The sequence below is a fragment of the Triticum aestivum genome, chromosome 2D (assembly GCF_018294505.1).
Source record: "Triticum aestivum cultivar Chinese Spring chromosome 2D, IWGSC CS RefSeq v2.1, whole genome shotgun sequence".
Lineage (NCBI taxonomy): Eukaryota > Viridiplantae > Streptophyta > Magnoliopsida > Poales > Poaceae > Triticum > Triticum aestivum.
In genome coordinates, this window is record NC_057799.1 from 282159986 (window position 1) to 282173284 (window position 13299).

At 45.3% G+C, this 13299-nt stretch overlaps 1 protein-coding gene across 3 annotated transcripts; it reads right to left on the reverse strand.

The window, feature by feature from the left end:
• Positions 1–267: 267 nt before the first annotated feature.
• On the reverse strand, positions 268–7402 carry LOC123052771 (uncharacterized). Of its 3 annotated transcripts, XM_044476110.1 has the most exons (3): positions 6021–7398; positions 4523–5713; positions 2391–3339 (listed from the first exon to the last, which is right to left on the reverse strand). In XM_044476110.1, exon 2 carries the CDS (start codon positions 5704–5706, stop codon positions 4561–4563), a length of 1146 nt encoding a protein of 381 aa, XP_044332045.1. In that variant the 5' UTR covers positions 5707–5713; positions 6021–7398; the 3' UTR covers positions 2391–3339; positions 4523–4560. The 3 variants fall into 3 exon arrangements, with proteins under 3 accessions (XP_044332046.1, XP_044332045.1, XP_044332044.1); XM_044476111.1 differs by having other exon boundaries at positions 268–3339; positions 4523–7402; XM_044476109.1 differs by having other exon boundaries at positions 4523–7398.
• Positions 7403–13299: the final 5897 nt, after the last annotated feature.

The following is a 13299-nucleotide window of genomic DNA, read 5'->3' on the forward strand; positions in this document are numbered from 1 at the left end:
CTTTCTTTTGGTCTCAGGATTCTTTCTGTGTGTCCCTTGCAGCTCCTTTGGTTTAAACCCTAGCATTTTGTGTGAGATATCCTTACCGTGAGACGGACACTTCTGTTCTCGCCTGCGTCCTCGTCTATTTCGAGTCCGTCGAAGGATAACTTGCTAGTGGCGCCTATGCTTGCAAAATGCTAAGGGCCCATTCCCGACAGCGGCACAACTAGTATTTGTCCCGGGAGGCTCCCGTCATGCGCAGGATTCACAATCAGACAAAAACAACGGGCAATATAAACTTAAAGGATAGCATTGGTCCACACAGCTACTTAAGAAATGCTATTACATCACCGCAGGTAGCGAGGCCTAACATCAGGCCGAAATATGTCCTTTTGTTTGGCAGCGCCACAACAGACGGAGCAAGAGAAGTTAATCCCGGCGTCCTCCTTGGACCGGAGCCACAAGGACGACCTTGTCGACAACGTGAGCGACAGCAGAAGTATCTGTCCTGGCCGGCAGCCTCTCGAAGGCATCGGAGATGTCGACGTCGGGATGGCGATGCAGATAATTGACGAGAAGAGTGATGATGGCATCCCGGGCAAACTTTCGAGACTCGCTGGCGAAGCAGGCTGATCTATCATCTTCATATGTCTTCGGCCCCTCAATGAGCACCTCGAAGAAATATGTCAGCTTGACACTTGGGATCTCATGCTCGTTGAGGGAGAAAGTCTAGCTCTTCATGTTCATAGTCGCGATCTGGGAGGAAATACGCTCATCTATGTTCACTAGGCTCTTCGACCAGAGGTTGTACAGCTCGACTTGCTCCTTGAGTTTGTCTTCTGCGTCCTTGCTAAGAGCTCTGGTAGTATTGACCTCTTCTGCCAAGGCCCTCTCAGGGTCCTTCGCCTGCTCAAGACCTTTCTCAAGAGTGTCCAGCTTGGTGCTCAGATCTTCAATGGTGCTGGAAGCAGCCTTCAGAACCTGGTCCTTAGATGTAAGATGCGATTGCAGCCCCTCCAGCATGGAGGATGTTTTTCGTGCTTCTTCCCGGAGGGCCTCGATCTTCTTCTTTTTCCCGGCAACCTCCTCCTCCAGTTTACCTGCGTGGGTTTCAAGCTCTGTTTTGATTGCAGAAGTGGCGGCAAGATTATTAGAGATTTCCTTCAGTTTGGCGGCCGCATCATGAGCCTGCAAGTTGATGGCCCTCTTGTGGCTGTCCTCCAGATGCTTGGTGTGCTGCTGAACAAGGCTTTCCAGCTCATTATCCTTGGCACAGATAGCGGCGGCCAAAGCCTGCTCCCGAGAGGCAAGATCCTTGGCTTGGGTGTTGGGCAGCGTCTCGTGCTCCTTCAGCATGGCATCGTGAGTCCGCACTCTCTCTGTAGCAGCCGCCATATTCTCCTCCTGGTCCCTAAGTTCTCGAGACAGGGCGTTGTACCAGGAGCGCAGTTCCTTAGTTTTGTCTTTCAGTTGGCGGGTGGCCGAATAATAGGCTTTGCGATCATCCTGAATCGCTTGCCGTTTCCTGCACTTCCTTAGGTCCGGCAGCCATCGACTCCAGAAATGCCAATTCCTTGGAGCTGTCACCCGGGTCAATCACTTCCGTCGTCCTCTGGGTCAAGGGGGCAGTATGCAGCAGATTTCTTCATCAAAATTCACCCCGGCAATGACTGATGAACCGAGGGCTGCCCGGGTCGGATGATCAATGACCATTGCCAGGCCACTTGCCGGGAGAGTTACCCTCAGGTTTGAGGCATCACTTTGGAGGGGCGCTTTTTCCTCCACTTCCATGATGAGGCCAGTCGAGCTGCTGGGGATTTCTCCTTCTTCCCTTGGCGTTCCCTGGGCGTCCTTGAGGGGCTCGGCGTGCCCCTCTTTAGTGGCAATTTTGAGGGCTTCTGCAGCGGCATCCTTCCCTATGTCTGCCCCTCCTCCAAGAGCTCCTTTTGTTCAAAGCTGGGGGCTGCGGAGGAGTAAAAATGATAAACTGTAGGTACAGTGGGGTTTTACGCCCAAACTGCGAGTGTCGTGTTCTCCTCAGGGACTAGGCAAGTCAATGATCATGCTCGGATAAAGCTAGGTAACACAATTCAACTTATGAATGCAGAAATAAAACCTAAACTATCAATGATTGTCGCCAAAGTAAACGAAAAGAAGCAAAGGGAGATTCAGATTATACTCTCTGTCTTTTTGGTATTATTTTTTATTGGCATGAGAAACTAAAACAGTAACACAAAGGGAACAACAGGACATGAACATATATAGTAGAATGGAAATGGGTCACATTACAAACATGTTTGTCACAGAGACGAAGCTATCACAGAGACTGAAAATTAAACACACACAAAGTTAACTGGTACTGGAAGTTAACTAGTACAGGGGACTAGTACACAGGGTGAACACACATATATGCTAGCAGAATACTAATTGATAGAACCAAAATATAATAGATCAAGTATCTCCCAAAGTAACAAAGCCTCAACTAGTCAGATCTCAGATCACATACACCATATTATACGAGTACTTAAACAGAGCAAACAACAGGTTGCAAGTACACTTCAAATCTGAATATTAAATGTCATACACTTCTAAATTTTACAGAAATTTCAGAGAGAGAGAGAAGCAGTAAGGATTCGGATTCAGAGAAGTGCAGCAGCAAGGTAAGGGAGGAAGGAGCAGCAGCAGCAAGTTAGGAGCAGCAGGGGACGCTGGAGACAAGGAGCATCAGTAGTGGTGCAGCAAGATAGGAGAAGAAGAACAGCAGTAGGCGTGTAAGGAAGAGGAGAAGCAGTTTGGGGATTTGGAGAAGGAAGAGCAGCAAAGAGGCTAGGGAAAAAGAAGAAGAGCAGCAGTAGAGTTAGGACAAGAAGAAAGGTGGAGGAGCAGCAGGGAGATGGATTGCAGGGCGCGCGAGGTGGTGGTGGCGCTAGCGGCAGGAGGTGATGGTGGCGCTAGCGGCAGGAGGTGATGGTAGCGCTGGGTGTTGGTGCTGGTGATGGATGGCGCTGGTGGGTGGATGAACTGCGGAGGCACACCACCACGCCGGCCTGGCCGTGGCGGCCGCCGAAGGTGGAGAAGGAGTGGTGAGGGGGAGAGAGATGGAGATGTGGCCAGGCCCGATGGGGAATGGAGGCAATCTAGGGATTTTGATCCCCTCCCTGATCTGCAAACTTTACACATTAGCCCTCCTCCTTCTCTTCTTTCTTCACAAGAAGGTCCTCTCACTTCTTTAGCTAGCCCCCTGGTTACTTCTTTTCATCTCACACAAGTCTCTTCTTCCTTCTCTTCTTTTCTTCACTCTTCTCGATAACCACCTAGACAGAATCTTGACGATTATTGGTGCCTTTGCGCACATTTCTGCAAGATAGACCAAAGACTAGTAAATGATCCTTTTTTATGATTATCAAGCAATATTCAATCAATCATGGCAAGAATGGACGAATATATCACGATAGATGCTACATTTGAGTACCAAAATTATATATGTGAAATATACTTATCAAGTTCCCCCACACTTAAATCTTTGCTTGTCCTCAAGCAAAGGCATATGACAAGAGCAAGAATGTGAACAGTGAACTCAGTAAAGAATGCCAAGTGAAGTAGATCTCCAAACAATGCATACTTTGGACTTAGCTAGTGAAAATCAATGGTTAAGAGTGCTACAAAGCAATAGGCTACTAGCAGACTCATCATTTTAAACTATTACAATGATAAAAGAAGATTAACAAGTTCAAATGTTGATTGTGCCAAAAGTTTCCTAAAGAGAGCATGATCCCGAGAATAAAAGGAAGTTGTGAACCACTTATTGAATTTGACAGAAACACACATTATTTTATTAGTCTCACCGAAGGAACATACCACCGATCCCGAGAACATGGTATACACTGGCTCAACCAATTATTATTAAAAAATGTTTGTCTTCCCAAAGGAACATACCACCGATCCAGAGAACATGGTATACACATGGTTCGACAATTACATATTTATTTACTAATTACTGCCCAAGCTAACCCGATTTCACATGCCACCGATCCAGGGAACATGACATGCTACTGAAGGTAGTCAGACTTATTATTCATTATAAGATATTTTTTTCATTTTTCAAATGAACAAAAACAAGAATCATCACTCATCCATGTCTAGTTCACATGCTACCGATCCAGAGACCATAGCATGCTAATCCATAGTGGTAAGTGATTGCTCTGAATGGGAACACATTAGGCACAAACTCAGCATCCAACACTTAATGATCTAGGTGTATCGAGGTAAAAGCAGAAAATGATTAAGTTTTCTAGTGTACTAGGGATTTGAGCACTCAAAACTAATAGCTCTCACTAATTTCAGCAAAGCACGCATGGTGTAGATCACTAGTTTACAAGGCATTCAGAAATCAAGTTACACTAATTCACATCAAGCTCAATATGCCAAAGGTGAGATTTAGTGTGGCAACATTTAAGAAATGGCTCAAGCTACCCATATCAAATTATTTCAGCATGTATCGATGGATGATGATTTTAGTAGGGGTCATGAAACAGCTTACCAGGCTCTTCAAATGATGTAGCACTCGCTCGATCAATCTCACATCCTCTCCTTTTGTGTGCTCGTACACGCTCCTGCTTCTCTCATCCTCATGTGTGCTCGTTGCTTCTCCTCGTCACCATCCTCTAAATCCACCGGGGTCCCAAGGAATGTCACCTCAAACCTGGTCAGCATGTAGTGACGGTGCAGTAGCAAAAACCTGAAATAGGACTCACACAAACAACGACTACAAGTGATAGGGTCAATGCCCTCTAAATTATCAATAGAATACCCAATTACATAAGCATAGCTATAAAGCACATGTTTAGGATGGTAGAAATTAGTAGCATGGGAATGATATGTTTCATTAAGCATAGAACTAGCACGAGGAAAGTAACTGTGATCATCACAAATGAGAGTAATGCCAATAACAGGGTGTGTATGATCATGTCCAAGTAAATAGTTTTTCAAATCTACCTTAAGTGATGGCATCATGCAATGCAAGTTAGAAGCAAAGAAATCATAAGGGAGCATGTCATTAAGAGGATTGGGTAAACCTGACACTTCACGCTCATGTATGACAATAGGCCAATGAATCTCAGGTTCTTCATCTTCATCTATAGCAGCTTCTTGTACTTCTTCAGGAGTAGTAGATGATGAGTCTTCAACTTGATCACTTGGGAATTGCAGCTCTTGATCATCTTGTGCCTTGGCTTCGAGAATTTCTTCTTGGATCTGAAGTATCTCTTCCTCTGGACTCTCGCTATCTTGCTCAGCTGAATGTGAAGGTGTTGGGACCTCACATGTATCAAGGGGTATCCCACAAATACTCAGCTCAAGCTGTGAAGAAATAGTACTGCCAGCGTTGATGTTCTTCTCAATCTTCTTTACTTCTTCCACAAGCTCTTTTCCACTCTTGATCTTCTTCATTTCCTCTAGAATAACCTTCCTAATAGGATCATCCTCGGCGCTCCAAGTGAACTCGAGACTCAAAAGTGTGAGCTTTTCTATGTCATCAAACTCATCTTGTGTGGGCACTTGCACATGAGATTGCACAACAGGTGCTGGAGTTGTTGGTTGACCAAATGGAGGACCATTTAACTCCATTGGACACATCTCTGGGTGCAGAGGTACATGAATAGGAGCTGAATGAAATTGTTGTGGAGCATAACTGTTGCTCTCTTCATTGCACCTAAATCCCTGCATATGATTACTAGAACCAAACTATGAAATCTCAGGGTTGTTGCTCCTATATGACATATTTGGGTTTTCAGGCCACCCATGTGAGTGATTGTTTTGGTATGAGCTATGCTCTTGAGCAAAGCTCATGCCAAAACAATCTAGAGGGTGAGAGTAACTACGCTGACATTTAATGGGCGAATGGCCCTGAAATCCACAAATACGGCAGGTAGGAGCAACATAAGGATGGCCTCTAGAATAAGGATCATAAGAGCTAGGCCTATCCTCAAAAACTACTTCTCGCTGCTGAGCTAAATAATCTAATCGATGGGAAATCTTACTTATTAGTTCTTGAATACTCCCCATGCTGTTTGTAGTGTTGCTCACGTAAGCATGATGATCTGAGTAGAATGCCATTTCCAATAAGACAATTCAACCTACAAAATGAACAAGAAAAAGAAGATAACTAGAACAGTGGTTAGGGGTAAGAGATATATCACAAATATATGGCACTAAATAGAAACAAAAGCAAAACCTAGTCTATAGCCTAACACGGTCGCATGAAGCTAGTCCCCGGCAACGGCGCGAAAATGATCAATTGTAGGTACAGTGGGGTTTTACGCCCAAACTGCGAGTGTCATGTTCTCCTCAGGGACTAGGCAAGTCAATGATCGTGCTCGGATAAAGCTAGGTAACACAATTCAGCTTATGAATGCAGAAATAAAACCTAAACTATCAATGATTGTCGCCAAAGTAAACGAAAAGAAGCAAAGGGAGATTCTGATTATACTCTCTGTCTTTTTGGTACTATTTTTTATTGGCATGAGAAACTAAAACAGTAACATAAAGGGAACAACAGGACATGAACATATATAGCAGAATGGAAATGGGTCACATTACAAACATGTTTGTCACAGAGACGAAGCTATCACAGAGACTGAAAATTAAACACACACAAAGTTAACTAGTACTGGAAGTTAACTAGTACAGGGGACTAGTACACAGGGTGAACACACATATATGCTAGCAGAATACTAATTGATAGAACCAAAATATAATAGATCAAGTATCTCCCAAAGTAACAAAGCCTCAACTAGTCAGATCTCAGATCACATACACCATATTAAACAAGTACTTAAACAGATCAAACAGCAGGTTGCAAGTACAGTTCAAATCTGAATATTAAATGTCATACACTTCTAAATTTTACAGAAATTTCAGAGAGAGAGAGAGAGAAGCAGTAAGGATTCGGATTCCAAGAAGTGCAGCAGCAAGGTAAGGGAGGAAGGAGCAGCAGGGGACGCAGGAGACAAGCAGCGGCAGTAGTGGTGCAGAAAGATAGGAGAATAAGAACAGCGGCAGGCGTGTAAGAAAGAGGAGCAGCAGTTTGGGGATTTGGAGAAGGAAGAGCAGCAAAGAGGCTAGGGAAGAAGAAGAGCAGCAGTACGGTTAGGACAAGAAGAAAGGTGGAGGAGCAGCAGGGAGATGGATTGCAGGGCGCGTGAGGTGGTGGTGGCGCTAGCGGCAAGAGGTGATGGTGGCGCTGGCAGCAGGAGGTGATGGTGGCACTAGGTGTTGGTGCTGGTGATGGATGGCGCTGGTGGGTGGATGGACTGCGGAGGCACACCACCACGCCGGCCTGGCCGTGGCGGCGGCCGGAGGTGGAGAAGGAGTGGTGAGGGGGAGAGAGATGGAGATGTGGCAAGGCCCGATGGGGAATGGAGGCGATCTAGGGATTTTGATCCCCTCCCTGATCTGCAAACTTTACACATTAGCCCTCCTCCTTGTCTTCTTTCTTCACAAAAAGGTCCTCTCACTTCTTTAGCTAGCCCCCTGGTTACTTCTTTTCATCTCACACAAGTCTCTTCTTCCTTCTCTTCTTTTCTTCACTCTTCTCGATAACCACCTAGACAGAATCTTGACGATTATTGGTGCCTTTGCGCACATTTCTGCAAGATAGACCAAAGACTAGTAAATGATCCTTTTTTATGATTATCAAGCAATATTCAATCAATCATGGCAAGAATGGATGAATATATCACGATAGATGCTACATTTGAGTACCAAAATTATATATGTGAAATATACTTATCAAGTTCCCCCACACTTCAATCTTTGCTTGTCCTCAAGCAAAGGCATATGACAAGAGCAAGAATGTGAATAGTGAACTCAGCAAAGAATGCCAACTGAAGTAGATCTCCAAACAATGCATGCTTTGGACTTAGCTAGTGAAAATCAATGGATAAGAGTGCTACAAAGCAATAGGCTACTAGCAGACTCAATCATTTTAAACTATTACAATGATAAAAGAAGATTAACAAGTTCAAATGTTGATTGTGCCAAAAGTTTCCTAAAGAGAGCATGATCCCGAGAATAAAAGGAAGTTGTGAACCACTTATTGAATTTGACAGAAACACACATATTATTTTATTAGTCTCACCGAAGGAACATACCACCGATCCCGAGAACATGGTATACACCTGGCTCAACCATTTATTATTAAAAAATTTGTTTGTCTTCCCAAAGGAACATACCACCGATCCAGAGAACATGGTATACACCTGGTTCGACAATTACATATTTATTTACTAATTACTGCCAAAGCTAACCCGATTTCACATGCCACCGATCCAGGGAACATGACATGCTACTTTAGGTAGTCAGACTTATTATTCATTATAAGATCTTTTTTTTCATTTTTCAAATGAACAAAAACAAGAATCATCACTCATCCATGTCTAGTTCACATGCTACCAATCCAGAGAACATAGCATGCTAATCCATAGTGGTAAGTGATTGCTTTGAATGGGAACACATTAGGCACAAACTTAGCATCCGACACTTAATGATCTAGGTGTATCGAGGTAAAAGTAGAAAATGATTAAGTTTTCTAGTGTACTAGGGATTTGAGCACTCAAAACTAACTAGGGAATGGAGGCGATCTAGTGATTTTGATCCCCTCCCTGATCTGCAAACTTTACACATTAGCCCTTCTCCTTTTCTTCTTTCTTCACAAGAAGGTCCTTTCACTTCTTTAGCTAGCCCCCTGGTTACTTCTTTTCATCTCACACAAGTCTCTTCTTCCTTCTCTTCTTTTCTTCACTCTTCTCGATAACCACCTAGACAGAATTTTGACGATTATTGGTGCCTTTGCGCACATTTCTGCAAGATAGACCAAAGACTAGTAAATGATCCTTTTTTATGATTATCAAGCAATATTCAATCAATCATGGCAAGAATGGACGAATATATCACGATAGATGCTACATTTGAGTACCAAAATTATATATGTGAAATATACTTATCAAAAAACAAGAGGGAAGAGAAGATCAGAAACCAAGACCAATGTTTAAGAAAGCAGAGAATTCTTGACATAAATTCAAAGAAGACTGGATTTCCCGTTAGTGACTGGCGGGAAGAGAATTCCCCTTCCCCGGAGGCGCCTGTTGCTGATGGGCATCCCGCGTCTTCTCCATCCATGGGGGTGGCCTCATTGCAGACATATCCGATAGAGGGAGCCCTTGTCGGGGATCCCCCTCCCTGGGTGTTGCTTGTGGTAGGAGCTAAAGTGGTCGCTACCTACTGCTGGACTTCTCTCTAGAGGCTCCCGCCAATCCCCTTGGTAGGCGACAGGAGAACTTCAACATGACCGCCACCGGACGCGGTCTGGCCCATGCCTTCATGCAGCGGGCTTGCCCGGGGGCTGGGCACAGGATCGTGCCCATGACCTTTTGCCGGTTCAACGCCTGAGGCCGACCAAGCTCCTTCGTCATCTTGGCGCGCTTGGCCCGTTGGCCGAAAGTCTCTTCACCCCTGTCGTGGTTTTGTCATGGCAGATGTCCTAGAGAAAGGACTTAGTCGTGGAGCCATCGCTACGGGTTAACTTAAAGGGGTTAAAGCGGACAAGGAACGCAAAAGAGTTTTATACTAGTTCGGCCCCTTACGATGAAGGTAAAAGCCTACGTCTAGTTGTGATGGAATTACTGGGGTTTCGATGACCAGGGAGCGAATACGCTTTGCCTGAGTCTCGAGTTGTTGTCCGTTCTCTTTGAACCACCGCCGGGTCGTCCCCTTATATACATGGGTTGACGCCCGTCGGTTTACAGAATCCCGAGGCCGGCTCATACACGTGTTCCGCTCGGTCTCCGCTTCTTTCTATCTTACAACACAAGTTTACATATCAATGTCGGCCTATGTCTACAGGCCTTAAACCGGCTTTGGGCCCTGGGCCTTCATAAATCATCACCGTCTGTCTTCATGGGCTTCAGATATAGTGAACTACCATGGGGTTAACCCGGCCTCTCCTGGCCGGTTTACGCCCAGTGGTAATATCCCCAACATTAGGCCCCAGATTGATTTCAACTGGTTCATGTCAATCCTCAATACTTAAGAAAATTTCTTCTTCAACATCTTCACGTAATCTTGTAAACCGTCGTGACGTCATCTTCCTGGACCATGGTAAACCGTCGTGACATCATCTGTTATTTAAAACTGTGTATAACCCACCTTCATTAATAGGCCTCCGACGATCGAGGCAACAGAGCTGTCACACACCCCATTTTTCGAGCTCCTCGATTCTCGCGCCTACCTTTTATCCTTTTGCCTTTATAAATAGGGCCAGGGGGTCTTTCCATTTCCCCCCCGTATCTCTTCACCTCATCTTCTTCCTCACGCTGCCCGACCTTTGGAGCTCCGCCGCCACCGTCGACCTTCGTTTCTTCCTCCGCAACGGCCGCTGCATCAACCAGACCGGACCAGAAAAGTGCGGCGCTCCTCCGCTGTTCCCTCATCATCAGTGAGTTCTTCCTTTCTTTGCTCTAGATCCACCATTAGGGTTTCAAGGTTCATCGGAGTTTATCCAATCTCCGCCATTGTTCTCTCATGTTCCTTTCATTAGCATAAACAACTAGCTGGATCCGATATTTCTTACGCGGCCGTAGCCATAATCTCCTTTTCGTTAGATCTGTTCCTTTACACAAAACTCATCTTGAACCTTGCTGAACTGTTCCAACTCGTGAAATTAGGTCTGAATTTATTGTGATTTTCCAACGCGCGGTAGATCTGAAACTACCATGCCAAACTGTGAAACTTGTTTTTCCTTCACTTATATATCTTTAGACTTATACCAGATTAGGCGGTTTAACTTCATAAAAAATGATGACCCAGTAGATACCATTAGTCCCCTGTTGAACCGCCACTGCATTCCCCATTGTACTGTCTTGATTGTCAGACTCCGGTTTACATGCAACCAGCTCCGATTTAGCAATATGCTTAGATCCTTATACCGCTTTATAGTTGTCCACCGTAAATCTTAAACCGGCAATAATCATGTTTCAGATCTTTCATTGCCATGGCCAAGCAAGTCTATGAATGCAATTGGGCTCCTTCTCGAGTAACCGAAGAACAGCTAAACAATCTTGTTAAAACGGGCGCTTTAGCCAAGAAAGATGTCATCCACTGGAGGGTCCCTGGCCCGGAAAATCCTCCTACACCCAAGGACGGGGAGGTAGTCGTGTTTGCTGACCATCTAGGTCGAGGTTTTAGCCCTCCCGGTTCGAAATTTTTCCGAGATGTACTAGCCAATTTTCAGCTGCGCCCTCAAGACATCGGTCCCAATTCTGTGACCAACATCTGCCACTTCCAAGTCTTCTGTGAGGCTTATCTACAAGAGGAACTACAGTCGAACTGTTTAGGGATTTCTTTCACTTAAACCGTCGCACAGAGTTCACGGATGGACCCAATACGGAACTGGGCGAAATGGCGGTTCAGAAAAGGAAGGAAGCCACTTTTCCTCATCCCAAGCTCCACAGTCACCCCAAAGAGTGGAACCAGACCTGGTTTTATTGCAAGGATACATCTCCACCTGATGAAAACCCCCTGCCGGGTTACCGCCCTGAATGCCTTAGCAACACACATCCTTTTCCTCAGAGGTTGACTGCAAAAGAAAGGGCCAACTATGCTCCTCAATTATCAAAGCTTAGAGCCTTCACGGCGAACGGTTTGACAGGAGTTGATCTTGCTCATTGTTGGATAAGCTGGAGTATTCTGCTCTTAAGCCGGCGCTCCGGTTTGATGTGTGAATATACGGGGAGTTTGAAGGATGCTCAGCGGCACATTGACATTCAGCTTACAGATGCAGAAGTCACTGAGGCTGTAAAGAAAATGCTGAACGAACCGGAGGCTGTCTGTGCCCAAACCGGACTACTCCCTTTCTGCACCTTCAACAAACCCACCTTAGAATCATATAATCTTTTTATCTGAAGTTGCTTCTGTCCAAATATTCTCTGAAAGTGTGATTATTTTCTGACAGGGTGATGATTCATTCTGGAACAAGAAACCACCACAAGACAAACCGGCGAAGCCGCAAGACAAACCGGTCAAGCCGCAAGATAAACCGGTCAAGCCAGTTCGTCCAAAGACCAAGGTTGTTAAAAAACCTGCCAAGAAAAGGACCACTGCATCCTCCGAGCTACCAACTGATGACGATGTGGGTAATCCGGAATCAGAGGTAGAACTTGACTCTCTTGGTTCATTTTTCGTACACCTCATTGACAATGATTATTATCAGGACGACGCTGAAGGCAGTCATGCTGATGATGTAGAGGTAATCATTCTTTCCTCCGATTCAGATCCTCTGCCAACATCAAAAATCCGTCGAGCAAACCGGAAAGTAAAATTTTCTCACCCCCTTGCTTACTTGGACCCAAACTTTCTTTTGAAGACACAGCAGCACGAGGCTCGCCGCACAACCCGGCACAGCGGCCAGGTAGTTACCTCCGCCAGTTTACCGAACACTCCGGTTCAGAAACGCCGATCAGAGGTCTCTTATCCCCTTGCCACTTCATGCCCCAAAGCGGGTTGTTTCCGTCAGCCTCTTAACCCGTCTGATTCAAATTATCAGGGTACTTCTCACTCATCTTCTGGCGAGTCGTCAGCCACAAAGCTTCCACCCCTCAAAACAGTTCTTGGGTGAGCTATATACTTGTTTTTATCCTGGATATGTTATTTGATATACTATACTAATCCTCATGTTTATTTTTCTCAGCGCCAAGCCCAGACCCAGCAAGAAGGCTCGGTTGAATAAACCGGCTGATGATGACGTGGCTGTTGAACCGGAAAAAACTCCAGATCCTGAAGAAACCAACGTTGATGCCATACTGAATGACCCACCGCCTCAAGATCATGACTTTGTTGCTGAGCAGATAGAAGTTGACACCGCAAGCCATGCTGACCAGCCAACCAGCCCTGTCCGGACTGATGACAAACCAGTCAGTCCAGTTAAAAATACTGACAAACCGCCAACCCCAGTAACGACCTCTGATGACAAAGACGATGATATTATGATTACTGCCACTGGCCATACCACTCCTGGCAATCCAGTCGCTTTGTCAAAGCATACTGCCAAAGATGAGCTCTCTGCAATTGGCAAAGGCAAATGGAACGCCGATTTGTCAACTTATGCCCATCTGAATGCTCAAGACTTTCACTCCGGCTTCTTGAACCGTCTGTACACCAGCCGTGACTATGAAGCCGGTTTGGTAAATTTGACGAAGGAGCGATATGAGGTAACTACATAAGTGTTTCTCTCTTACATTTAATTGCAGCTTATCAACTCTAGTA